This window comes from Coregonus clupeaformis, chromosome 29 (assembly GCF_020615455.1).
Source record: "Coregonus clupeaformis isolate EN_2021a chromosome 29, ASM2061545v1, whole genome shotgun sequence".
NCBI lineage: Eukaryota > Metazoa > Chordata > Actinopteri > Salmoniformes > Salmonidae > Coregonus > Coregonus clupeaformis.
In genome coordinates this window covers 35564867-35578766 of record NC_059220.1, presented here as the reverse complement: position 1 = coordinate 35578766, position 13900 = coordinate 35564867, and the positions used below count along the sequence as shown (strand labels likewise).

Genomic DNA, 13900 nt, shown 5'->3' with positions numbered 1-13900 from the left:
AAGGTAGATAAACAACGACATATCACAGTCATAGCAAGTAAAACGTTTCTGTAACCATTACTGAGAATGTTGTTGCTGTTCGGCCGGCTACTTGCACATTTATTTTCAAATACAAAATACATGTATTTAATTAAATACACAATACTTTGCAAAAGTATCTTATATTTTATTTGGATACAATGATCTTTAAGGTATTTTGTAGTTTACATTTTAGTCATTTAGCAGACGCTCTTATCCAGAGCGACAGATTTTTCACCTAGTCGGCTCGGGGATTAGAACCTGCGACGTTTCGGTTACTGACACAACGCTCTTAACCACTAAGCTACCTGCCAATCCAATCAGTTTTCCACATTGATTCAACGTCATCACATAAAACATTTATTGTTGAAATTACGTGGCAACAACGTTGATTCAACCAGTTTTTGCCCAATGGGGATGCATTATAACTCATATTCGAACACATGCACACCATCAACACACACACACACACACACACTAGGAGGTGATATATGCTGCTACTCAGGTCACCATCATTCACCATCATGTGCTTGAAACATGAGGTCGGAGCAGTGTGTGTTTTTATGTTTGTGTGTGAGGTGGCGGTGTGAGAGTGTTTGTGTGTGTGTGTGTGTGTGTGTGTGTGTGTGTGGGGTGTGCGTGCATCTGCATCTGTGTGACGCGGTTGCTCTCAGAGAAAAAAGAGGTCACTATTAGCTCTGACACACATTGTGCACAAACACACACACACACACACACACACACACACCGATGGGGATAGGAGAATAATGATGATCAGGGGCTCAGGTATTTCTTGTGCTGCAGTGGCGTAGAGTCGTAGAATGCAGCATATCTCGGTGATGTTTGAGGGTGTATGAGGGTGTGTAGCCATAGCCGCGGGAAATCGTTTGGGGGTGCTGCGTAGTTTTCGCTGACGGGGGTGACAGGGGGGCAGAATAAAACATTTCTGCCTGCGCTACAGACGGCTATATTGGTCCTCTAATACTGGACTAGTAAAGGCCCAGTGCACTACTTTGGTGAAAAGTATTTTAATGTATATATTATTTTTATTCTGATTTTGTCAGGGAGTGCTGCAGCACCCTCAGCACCCCTACTTCTCGCGGCTATGTGAGTAGCTACAGTATGTGTATACCTCTCTCTGGACAGGGTGTGTGTATGAGAATGTGAGTAGCTACAGTATGTGTATACCTCTCTCTGGACAGTGGTTTGGGTTCAGGCCGGAGGGCTAGCAGTGCGTTCCCGGGGCGGGTCGTCGGGGGCGACCGGGGGAAGTTGAGATCGAGGGATCCTGACTTCCTGTTCAGCGTCTCTAACCCCATTGCCCCGGCCATCTCACTCTCGATTGGACAAGACCCAGCACGCCCCTGGGCCTCCATTGGACAGGAGCCAGAGCGGGTGTGATGTGGGAGGACGGCACCCGACAACGGGAGGGTTGGGGGGGAGGACGGGGGAGAATGAGATGCCTTTTTCTTGGCCGCGGCTCCAGAGAGAAGCTTTAGCAGACCTCCTTTCTTCTCCTTCTGTGGACACAGATAACAAGACACAGGAGAGAAGGGGATGAAAACATTTGCAGTCTCTTCTACAGACTATCTGTTTTATTTTTCTGGCAGTATCCCTCCTGGTCTCAGAGACGGTTAACCAGCAGTATCTACCTGATGTAATAATGACACCTCCAGTTGGCCAATACAGTATCTTTTTGAGATCTGAGTGTAGTTCTCTGACCAGCCACCAGAGAGCAGCACATATACAGCAGATAGTTTAGTCTCGATGTGTCAGGGGGAACTTTAGTCTCAGTGTGTGTGTGTGTGTGTGTGTGTGTATGTGTGTGTGAGTGCGTGTGCATCTTTGGGGTTGAGATGTGAGTCAGAGCCAATTATCAGCTCATAATCAGCATGGAAGCATCTGTCTGACAGCACAGCAGGCCTCGATACACACACACACACACACAGGCGCGCACACACACACACACCACAAACCTCTAACTCAATCAGACAGCAAACTCCAACACATAATAAGCCAATGCATGTGGGGAATTAAAATGGTTAGGAAAGCTAGGAGGTTAAATGCTATGAAACTGAATATTATAGTTGATCCATCACAGCTCGTAGTCAATGACTGTTTATCATGGTCGTTCCCTAGTCTATTTGTCCTATTGTCACCAACTGTCTCATCTAGTGTCTGTGAAGCCAGTCAACACCAGAGCAGATAGGCTTCTCTCTCACAGACAACTCTACCATCCATCACTGTCACCATGGACTCAGCTTTAATACACACATCAAGATGAAGAGACGGCCCTGTCACACTGATAGTCTGTCTGTCTGTCGTTGGAGGATTCTGCACCATGTCCAGGTGCAAGCCACTTCCCCTCAACACCACTTCCCCTAGCTATGCTTTTAATATTCCCTAACGATATCCTCCTGACTATGGCATCATGTTGAGGGATTTTAAGGCAGTGTGATGTGGGAGACAGACTCTGCTGTGAGTTTAGATAAAGGGAGGTAGTGTTGGGCGAGAGAGGGAGATGGTAAGAGAGAGAGCAAGGAGAGAGAGAAGAGATGAGAGGGCAGATGAAGAGAGACTCACCTTCTCTGGTTTTGGGGCGTTGCTGTGGGAGGTGCCAGGCGAGGACGGTTGGAAGGGATTGGTTGATTCTCCGTTGAGCAGGGCGGCACTGGCGTTGGGAGGGGTGAGGCAGGAGAGAGGGGAGGAAAGGGGGATGAGAGGTGAGGAGAGGCAGGAGAGGGGGGAAGGGCCGGGGGACAACATGGACATCGGGCGAGCCAATTGGCCAGCGGAGCGCGACGGGGAGGAGTTCTGAGGTCGGAGAGGAGAGACAGCCGCTGTGGGACGCTCTGGGCTGCTGGAGGGTGGGCTGTGGGCTGAACACACACATTACATACTGTTACATACTATTACACAGCACACAGTAGCCATCTTACTGTTACAAGACACCATCTGCTTCCTGTTTGTGCTGTCATCATATTATATATATATTTTTAATTGTCACACTAGATAGGTGCAGTGAAATGTGTTGTTTTGCAGGGTTAGCCATAGTAGTTTGGCTCCCCTGAGAAAGTTAGGGTTAAGTGCCTTCTGATTTTTCACCTTGTCGGCTCGGGTATTCGAACCAGCAACCTTTCAGTTACTGCCCCAACGCCCTAACAGCTAGGCTGACAGTCAATAGGAGAGGCACACACGAGACATGTGACCAAACTACCATAGCCTACCTATGGCCATATTTTCTTTTGTAATGGATAACAGGTGTGTGTGTGTGTGTGTGTGTGTGTGTGTGTGTGTGTGTGAGAGACAAAGAGAAAGAGAGAGGCTCCGCAGGAGAAAGTTTAATTACCATCACATGTTCTCCCTGACAGAGAAAGGGAAGGAAGGAGAGAGGCAAGGAGGGAGAGAGAGGCCAGATATAAGAGAGCTGGATCAAATGTAGAAAATTACAGATCTAGAACCTCTGTGTGTGTCCTCACCCAGTTGCATGGCAGAGCGGGTCTGGTTAACTGTTTGTTGTCCGGAGCGAAGGCAGTTCTTCAGCTGAGCAGCGGCAGATTGGGGGGAAGAGGGAGGAGGAGTGGGACGAGAAGAGGAGGGGCCAGCGGAGGAGGGGGAGGCTGCCTTACTCCCCTGTCCCACCCCTCCCACCTCCTGCCCCGAGAGACAGGAGCCCCGAGAACCACCCACCGCAAACGGAGCTCTGCAGAGAGAGAGAGAGTGAGAGAGAGAGAGAGAGATAGAGAGAGAGAGAGTGCGAGGAGGGGTTGGGAGAGGTGGAGAGCAAGTTCCAGTCCTGTTAGAATAGTGACCAAGATACTATTGATATCCCCTATTATACTACCATCTACATGCTGCTTATCGACCGCCTGTCACGCAAACAGAGTTATGTGTTTGAAAGGGTGTGTGTGAGAAAGTTTGTGTGAGAGGGAGAAAGAAATAGTATTTGTGTGAGAAAATGTGTGTGTGTGTGCGTGCAGCCGTGCCTGTGTGTGTCTCACCTGGACACGGGTGTTACATAGTTTCCAGGGAAGACTCCTGAAGCAGCGGTGCGTAGTGAGGTTCCTTTAAACCACCCGTCCTGACACTTCTCTGTGACGCGGTACATCTCTCCTTTCCTCAGCTCCAACTCATCTGCCTTCTGGGGCTTATACGCATACAGGGCCAGGTAGCTGGGATACACAGAGACATCATTTAGGATCACATGACTGAACAAATGAGTGGTATTTTTTTAATATGGACAAACAACTATGTAATAAAATACAACCACAGAAAAGGTGAGATTCTGTGCATGCCTCATGTACATTATTTGATCTCATATCCAATTTGCTGGAGTAAAGAACTAAATTCACTGTCTAAATACTGTTGGAAGGTACTACTGAATATATGTTTGATATATGAATGTACATGTCTGAATATACACTATATGACCAAAAGTATGTGAACACCTGCTCGTCGAACATCTCATTCCAAAACCATGGGCATTAATATGGAGTTGGTCCCCCCTTTGTTGCTATAACAGCCTCCACTCTTCGGGGAAGGCTTTCCACTAGATGTTGGAACATTGCTGCGGGGACTTGCTTCCATTCAGCCACAAGAGCATTAGTGAGGGTGGGCACTGATGTTGGACAATTAGGCCTGGCTCACAGTGGGCGTTCCAATTCATCCCAAAGGTGTTCGATGGGGTTGAGGTCAGGGCTCTGTGCAGGCCAGTCAAGTTCTTCCACACCGATCTCGATAAACCACTTCTATATGCTTTGTGCACGGGGTCATTGTCATGCTGAAACAGGAAAGGGCCTTGCCCAAACTGTTGCCACAAAGTTGGAAGCACAGAATTGTCTAGAATGTCATTGTATGCTGTAGCGTTAAGATTTCCCTTCACTGGAACTAAGGAGCCTGAACCATGAAAAACAGCCCCAGACCATTATTTTTCCTCCACCACACTTTACAGTTGGCACTATGCATTGGGGCAGGTAGCGTTCTCCTGGGATCCGCCAAACCTAGATTCATCCGTCGGACTGCCAGATGGTGAAGCGTGATTCATCACTCCAGAGAATGCGTTTCCACAGCTCCAGAGTCCGATGGCGACGAGCTTTACACCACTCCAGCTGACGCTTGGCATTGCACATGGTGATCTTAGGCTTGTGTGCAGCTGCTTGGCCATGGAAACCCATTTCATGTGTGTGCTACTGTCTCCCGACGAACATTTATTGTGCTGACGTTGCTTCCAGAGGAAGTTTGGAACTTGGTAGTGAGTGTTGCAACTGAGGACAGACAACTTTTACGCGCTACGTGCTTCAGCACTTGGCGGTCCAATTCTGTGAGCTTGTGTGGCCTACCACTTTGCGGCTGAGCCGTTGTTGCTCCTAGACGTTTCCACTTCACAATAACAGCACTTACAGTTGACCGGGGCAGCTCTATCAGGGCAGAAACTTGACAAACTGACTTGTTGGAAAGGTGGCATCCTATGACGGTGCCACGTTGAAAGTCACTGAGCTCTTCAGTAAGGCCATTCTACTGCCAATGTTTGTCTATGGAGATTGCATGGCGGTGTGCTCGATTTTATAAACCTGTCAGCAATGGGTGTGGCTGAAATAGCCGAATCCACAAATTTGAAGGGGTGTCCACATACTTTTGTATATATATAGTGCATGTCTGAATATATGTCTGAAGAATAATAGGAGGGGAGAGTAAACAAGGTCTCCATGCTCTGCCTCTGGGTTACTATGGTAACTGCGGGACATTTTCCCCATAGCAACAGGGCAGGTTGCCGGGTCGGAGATGGAAGTGTCCGACCTCATTAGCGGGACAACCCGCTCTGGATAGTGTGTGTTTTTGTGTGTGCACGCACGTCCAGGGAGATATGGGAGTAGATGCAACAGAATCCCTATATTCCATTCAGCTTCTGTCTCACCATATAGGCAGGACAACAGCTCAGAGAAAACAGACAGCATTGTTAGTCAACTCATTTACCTATAGATTTATCAGTTAGTGAACCATGCCTGTGTGATGAGTAAACTTACATGTTGAGTGGTAGTTGGACCTTGGCTTGAGCCAGCAGTTCTGAGGTGACTGAAGCCACTCTGGGAGGAACTAGAACTGCTACTGAGGAGGGAGAGGGACCGGGGGGAGAGTCCTGTATGCGTGCAGCAGCCCTGGGGTCAGAGGAGCTGATGAGTACAGGGTGGGAGATCTCCATGCTGTGTCTGTTGTTGAGCTGGGCTGTCCGCTGCGTCACACTCAGAGCTGTGAACGAGTGGCGCTTCTTAGCGTTTTTCTTCCCCTCTCCTCCTCTCCTCTCCTCCTCTTGCCTCTGGAGGGCACCATTGGCGCTTTCTGCAGAGGATGGGTTAGGGGAGGGGCCAGGGGAGCAGGGACCCAATGGGAGGCCAGGAGACGGGTCAAAGCTGAGGCCAGGGACGGGATTGGATGTCGGCTTGTCAATCTCCATCAACTGTTTGGCTGTTTCATTTAGCTAAAGTGAGGAGGAGACGAGAGGAAAGGAGACGAGAGGATAGGAGAGGAGAGGAAAGGAGACGAGACGAGAGGAGAGGAAAGGATGAGATCCAAATCCTTGAATTGAATTGCTTTAGACTGCTTTATTACACACTGCTGGCGCTCAGAGCATGCCTTCTCTTGTTGGCAGAACTTCAAACCAGACAAAAAAGATCACACACACCACACACCCTGGGGAGTATCTATGTACTTAGAGAAAGAGGAGGAGGAGAGAACAACGTTTGTAATGCAGCTCATATCTGACAGGATGATAGTACATCTTGTTCCTGCTAGTCAGATAACCACCACACACTGAATCTACCCAGCAACAACACTACTCACGCTCTCTCACAGACGGATGCTCAGTCTCACAGTCACAGTCACAACACAGAGAGAGCAGGTCCTCTCAGTCCACACACACACACACACACACACACACACACACATTATCACCATGTTGAACTCAGGGGATGCTACTGCTACATTAATGTACATCAATATCACCTCCGCTGAAAACACACTCCTTTGTTGGAGAGGATTCCCTGGAGAGAACAGTGCGTGTGTGTGTGTTCATACATGCATGTGTGTGTATAGACTGTAGAGGGCAGGACAGAGTGGATCTGTCTCAGTGTGTGAGATGCCGCCATCTCCATATTAATAGATATGCTAATCAGACCATATACTAATGAGCCTGATAGATTGATTCTGCACCGACGGCATCACTCTCAGGGGACGAATGGAGACGCACACACACTCTTTCTCTATGAAGGTCAAATACACACTCAGACACAGACAGACAGTGAATAACTTCATCCAAATATAGTTTTTTCCTCTCTCCATCTCATGCATACTTTCCCACAGTATACACAATACACCTGAATGTGTGACTGTCTCTTTACACTATTCACAAGGGCCTTCACCTTTTCCTCGGCAGAAAAGGTGTGAGAGTTTGTGTGTGTGTGTGTGTGTGTGTCTGTGTGCGCTGTTCCCTGAGGCAGAACCATCCTTCACATTGTATGTTTTTGCTCTCTGTGATCATCTTTCATCTGAGCAGCGCTGTGCTCACTGTACCATACAGTGTGTGTATTTGTGTGTGTTTGGACGTCAACATTCTAACAGTCTAATAAATACATTTCATATATGCTATTTCATGGCAATTATTGGGGTGATTATCAACTGGGCAGGGCACCTTCAACTGTCGGGAGTAGGAAGGGCAGCAGGGGGAAACCGACATGTCCTCCTTCAATTTGTGATATTAAGATTCTAACAACGACAGTGTGTTATATAGACTTATTTAGGAAAAGTCAAGGACAGGGGGGACATGCCTTTAAAAATGGAGGAGTAATTAAACAAGTGAATTTGTTTTATCGTCCACATGACGCTCTCGGCTCTCCTAGTGTTAAAGGTATGAAGGGGTAACTGTGCACAGCCACACCACCATAGGAGACAAGGAGAGAGGAGAGAGCTCCTTCCTCTCTCCCCCAACGCTCCACTCGCCTCCAGCTGGGACACCCTCATTATGTCCTCCCCCCTACTAACCCTAACCTCCCCCCAACACAACACACACGCGCGCATACACACCCTCCCCTGCCGAGTCAAAGTGATGGAAGACTCTTAATTATTGATGTATCCCTATCTAATAAGACCCCCTGTGTGTGTGTTTGTTGTTACCTCTACATAGAGGATGGGGAAGATCCCAATCTTATCTCCCAGCATGCCCTCTGCCCAGTTGTCATCCACTCGTCTGATCACCGTCAGAACCTCATCCTATTGGACAGAGAGACAGACAGTGGTTTACAGGAATGAAGCTTCTATTCATATCTATCTCTCTCTATGGTCAGATTTGCCAAAGGGAGGGCGAGGGTGATCTAGAGTTTTGTTGCCTCTAGTTGGTGGTGACATGCTGGTAAAAATGAGGTAAAACTGATTTCAGTTTCCCTGCATTAAAATCACCATATGTGTGCGTCTCTCTTTCTCTCACTCTTTCTCCCTCTCTCCCCCACTATCTCCCCTCTCCCTCTCTAACTCTCCCTGTCCCCCTCGTTCTTTCTGCCTCTCCCCCTGACCTAATGATACCACTGTCTCTACTCATTCCTCATCATCACAGAGGGAAAGAAGGAGAGGGAGAGAGAGAAAGAGAGAGGGAGAAAGAGAAACAGTAAGAGAGGGACCCACTGGCCCTGTTACATGCAGGCTTACATGCTGCTCTCCTTCACTCATTCACTCCCTCTCCGTCTCCTCTCCGTCCCCCCTCCGAATTTCAGCCCATCCTTCCATTTAGTCATTTAGCTAGGGAACTGCAGCTGTGATTCTGTGTGTGTCTGTGTGTGTCTGTGTGTGCGAAAAGAAAGTGTGTGTCTGTGTCTCTCTGTCCTGACTTGGCCCTCTTTCCTTTAGCCCCATCCTGAGAGAGTGTATGAGGCCAGGTGCTGCTAAGGAACACACACACACACACACAGAATGAGAGAGAGAAGGAGATATGTTCCATTTGCCAGTGTCCTCACCTAGAGTGTGTGTAACAGCATGAACAAATTATGAGCTTTGAAGAGGAGAGAAGCAGAGGGAATACAAATCACTGTTTATCACAAACACTGTGCTGGAGAAGGGGGGTGGGGGGAGAGAAAGAGAGAGTATCTCTCTCGCTCTCCCACACAGGAGGAGAAAAACTATATTCAGATAGAGAGGTAGAAAGATAGACGGAGGAGAAGGTAGAGTGCTTAGATAAACACAAAACATCCAGTGGGGTATCATAGAGTACAGTTACATGCAGACAATAATACGATTACTGTGAATAGTCAGATTAATATAATAATTCGATTTAAACGTTTACAAGCTTTGCAAGAAGAACGATTTCCCGAATAATTCTGTTTACATGGACACATCTGAAATCAGGCTACCTGATGACCCTTTGATAAATGCAGAAAATCGAATGAAAATAAACGTTCTACCATGTTATTTTTGCGAAGCCTATATGATTCTGAGTTCGGACATACCCTACCAGTCAAAAGTTTGGACACACCTACTCATTCAAGGGTTTTTCTTTATTTTTACAATTTTTTACATTGTAGAATAATAGTGAACACATCAAAACTATGAAAAACCCATATGGAATCATGTAGTAACCAAAAAATTGTTAAACTAATCAAAATATATTTGAGATTTGAGATTCTTCAAATAGCCACCCTTTGCCTTGATGACAGCTTTGCACACTCTTGGCATTCTCTCAACCAGCTTCATGAGGTTGTTACCTGGAATGCATTTCAGGTGTACCTTCTTAAAAGTTAATTTGTGGAATTTATTTCCTTCTTAATGCGTTTGAGCCAATCAGTTGTGTTGTGACAAGGTGGGGGGGGTATACAGAAGATAGCCCTATTTGGTAAATGACCAAGTCCATATTATGGCAAGAACAGCTCAAATAAGCAAAGAGAAACAACAGTACATCATTACCTTAAGACATGAAGGTCAGTCAATACGGAAAATGTCAAGAACTTTGAACGTTTCTTCAAGTGCAGTCGCAAAAACCATCAAGCGCTATGATGAAACTGGCTCTCATGAGGACTGCCACAGGAATGGAAGACCCAGAGTTACCTCTCATTAGAGTTACCAGCCTCAGAAATTGCAGCCCAAATAACCACTACTAAAGGACACCAATAAGAAGAAGAGACTTGCTTGGGCCAAGAAACACGAGCAATGGACATTAGACCGGTGGAAATGTGTCCTTTGGTCTGGAGTCCAAATTGGAGATTTTTGGTTCCAACCGCCGTGTCTTTCCCACCGTAAAGCATGGAGGAGGAGGTATTATGATGTGGGGGTGCTTTGCTGGTGACACTGTGTGTGATTTATTTAGAATTCAAGGCACACTTAACCAGCATGGCTACCACAGCATTCTGCAGTGATACGCCATCCCATCTGGTTTGTGCTTAGTGGGACTATCATTTGTTTTTCAACAGGACAATGACCCAACACACCTCCAGGCTGTGTAAGGGCTATTTTACCAAGAAGGAGAGTGATGGAGTGCTGAATCAAGATGACCTGGCCTCCACAATCCCCTGACCTCAACCCAATTGAGATGGTTTGGGATGAGTTGGACCACTGAGTGAAGGAAAAGCAGCCAACACGTGCTCAGCATATGTGGGAACTCCTTCAAGACTGTTGGAAAAGCATTCCAGGTGAAGCTGGTTGAGAGAATGCCAAGAGTGTGCAAAGCTGTCATCAAGGCAAAAGGTAGCTATTTTAAGAATCTCAAATCTCAAATATATTTTGATTTGTTTAACACTTGTTTGGTTAATACATGATTCCATATGTATTATTTCATAGTTTTGATGTCTTCACTATTATTCTACAATGTAGAAAATAGTAAAAATAAAGAAAAACCCTTGAATGAGTAGGTGTGTTCAAACTTTTGACTGGTACTGTATAACGTTTGTATGTGAAAACTATTTCTAAGACACATACTTTCAGTTTTTCCGAACTCACTTCACTCGTGCACAAGAGGGAGGCTTTTGCTGCTGGTGCTGGCACATACGCAGATCAACTCCGTTTAAGCTGTTTCCATGTCCTAATAATAAAATAAAAAACTGGTGTTTAAATCAGTGTATTGATACACTACACGACCAAAGGTATGTGGACACCTGCTCATCAAACATCTAATTCCAAAATCATGGGCATTAATATGGAGTTGGTCCCCTGTTTGCTGCTATAACAGTCTCCACTCTTCTGGGAAGGCTTTCCACTAGATGATGGAACATTGCTGCGGGGACTTGCTTCCATTCAGCCACAAGAGCATTAGTGAGGTCGGGCACTGATGTTGGGTGATTAGGCCTGGCTCGCAGTCTGCGTTCCAATTCATCCCAAAGGTGTTCGATGAGGCTCCGTGCAGGCCAGTCAAGTTCTTCCACACCGATCTCGACAATCCATTTCTGTTAGGACCTCGCTTTGTGAAAGGGGCATTGTCATGCTGAAACAGGAAAGGGGCCTTCCCCAAACTGTTGCCACAAAGTTCGAAGCACAGAATTGTCTAGAATGTCATTGGTTGCTGTAGCGTTAACATTTCCCTTCACTGGAACGAAGGGGCCTAGCCCGAACAATAAAAAACTGCCCCAGACCATTATTCCTCCTCCACCAAACTTTACAGTTGGCACTATGCATTGGGGAAGGTAGCGTTCTCTCCTGGCATCCGCCAAACCCAGATTCATCCATTGGACTGCCAGATGGTGAAGCGTAATTCATCACTCCAGAGAACGTGTTTCCACTGCTCCAGAGTCCAATGGTGTCGAGCTTTACACCACTCCAGCCGACGCTTGGCATTGCGCATGGTGATCTTAGGCTTGTGTGCGGCTGCTCGGCCATGAAAACCCATTTCATGAAGCTACTGACGAACATTTCTTGTGCTGATGTTACTTCCAGAGGCAGTTTGGAACTCGGTAGTGAGAGTTGCAACCGAGGACAGACGATTTTTACGTACTACGCGCTTCAGCACTCGGCGGTCCCTTCTGTGAGCCTACCACTTCTCGGCTGAGCCGTTGTTGGTCCTAGATGTTTCCACTTCACAATAACAGCACTTACAGTTGACCGGGGCAGCTCTAGCAGGGCAGAAACTTGACAAACTGACTTGTTGGAAAGGTGGCATCCTATGACGGTGCCACGTTGAAAGTCAATGAGTTCTTCAGTAAGGCCATACTACTGCCAATGTTTGTTTATGGAGATTGCATGGTGGTGTGCTCGATTTTATACACCTGTCAGCAACGGGTGTGGCTGAAATAGCCGAATCCACTAATTTGAAGGGGTGTCCACATACTTTTTTATATATAGTGTATATTTATATTCCGGACTCGGACAATACTCGTTCTTATATGTCTTAAATTCTTTCTTTTTCTTTTTAGGATTATGTGTGTTTTGTTTTGTTAGGTATTACTGTACTGTTGGAGCTAGAAACATAAGCATTTCGCTGCACCTGCAATAACATCTGCAAAATATGTGTACGCGACCAATAAAATAAAATTGTATTTGATCAGTCTCCATGTAAACATACTCATAGATGCACACACAGTGGATTACAGCGAGTCAGCGTGTATTTGTGTGTGTAGGTTTGTGTGTGCGTGCGTGCGTGAATGTGTGTGTGTGTACCTTCGAGAAGGCCAGACAGTCTTTGTCCTGGTCTTTGTCTTTGACCTCAAAGTCGTACAGGGCCTTTCCTGTGGGCGGAGTTTGGCTCAGCGGCCGTAACAACGCAATGTAACTAGCTGGCAGGAAACCATGACAACTGTTCAGCTCCCCGTGGTACCAGTTGTCGTCAACTTTACGTCGCAGGATGATGATGTCCCCTTTAACGAACTGCAGGTCTCCAGGTTCCTTCCCCTCGTAGGAATAGAGAGCCTTCCCACAGGGCAGGGTTTGGGTTAGATTAGATACAGTCTGGAGGAGAGAGAGGAGAGATACGTTAGACCTTCTCACAGGGCAGGGCTGGGACATTCTAGAAGACCGAGAGGAGAGATACGTTAGACTTTCCCACAGGGCAGGGCTGGGACATTCTAGAGGACCGAGAGGAGAGATACGTTAGACTTTCTCACAGGGCAGGGCTGGGACATTCTGGAGGACCGAGAGGAGAGATACGTTAGACTTTCCCACAGGGCAGGGCTGGGACATTCTAGAGGACCGAGAGGAGAGATACGTTAGACTTTCCCACAGGGCAGGGCTGGGACATTCTAGAGGACCGAGAGGAGAGATACGTTAGACTTTCCCACAGGGCAGGGCTGGGACATTCTGGAGGACCGAGAGGAGAGATACGTTAGACTTTCCCACAGGGCAGGGCTGGGACATTCTGGAGGAGCGAGAGGACAGATACGTTAGACTTTCCCACAGGGCAGGGCTGGGACATTCTGGAGGAGCGAGAGGACAGATACGTTAGACCTTCCCACAGGGCAGGGCGGGTACACTCTGGAGGAGAGGGAAGACAGACCCTATAGAAGGGATAAGCAACTATACTGAACAAAAATATAAACTCAACATGCAACAATTTCAAAGATTTTACTGAGTTACAGTTCATATAAGGAAATCAGTCAATTGAAATAAATTCATTAGTACCTAATCTATGGATTTCACATGACTGGGAATACAGATATGCATCTGTTGGTCACAGATACCTTCAAAAAAAGGTAGGTTCGTGGATCAGAAAAACAGTCAGGATCCGGTGTTACCACCATTTGCCTCATGCAGTGTGACACATCTCCTTCGCATAGAGTTGATCAGGCAGTTGATTGTGGCCTGTGGAATGTTGTCCCACTCCTCCTCAATGGCTGTGCGAAGTTGCTGGATATTGGCGGGGACTGGAACACACTGTCGTACACATCGATCCAGAGCATCCCAAACATGCGCAATGGGTGACATG

The 13900-nt window shown here is 46.9% G+C and overlaps 1 protein-coding gene across 2 annotated transcripts in view; it reads right to left on the bottom strand.

The window, feature by feature from the left end:
- Positions 1-13900, bottom strand: part of LOC121571732 (E3 ubiquitin-protein ligase SH3RF3-like) — a 102888-nt gene that overhangs the window by 941 nt on the left and 88047 nt on the right. Inside the window, exons 2-8 of one of the 2 annotated variants that reach the window (XM_041883377.2) lie at positions 12640-12927; positions 8185-8280; positions 6042-6493; positions 4020-4190; positions 3498-3721; positions 2602-2897; positions 1207-1538 (exon numbers count right to left, since the gene is read on the bottom strand). In XM_041883377.2, coding sequence (XP_041739311.2) covers positions 1207-1538; positions 2602-2897; positions 3498-3721; positions 4020-4190; positions 6042-6493; positions 8185-8280; positions 12640-12927 — 1859 coding nt within the window. The remainder of the gene's footprint in view (positions 1-1206; positions 1539-2601; positions 2898-3497; positions 3722-4019; positions 4191-6041; positions 6494-8184; positions 8281-12639; positions 12928-13900) is intronic. The other variant, XM_045209172.1, reaches the window with a different exon arrangement.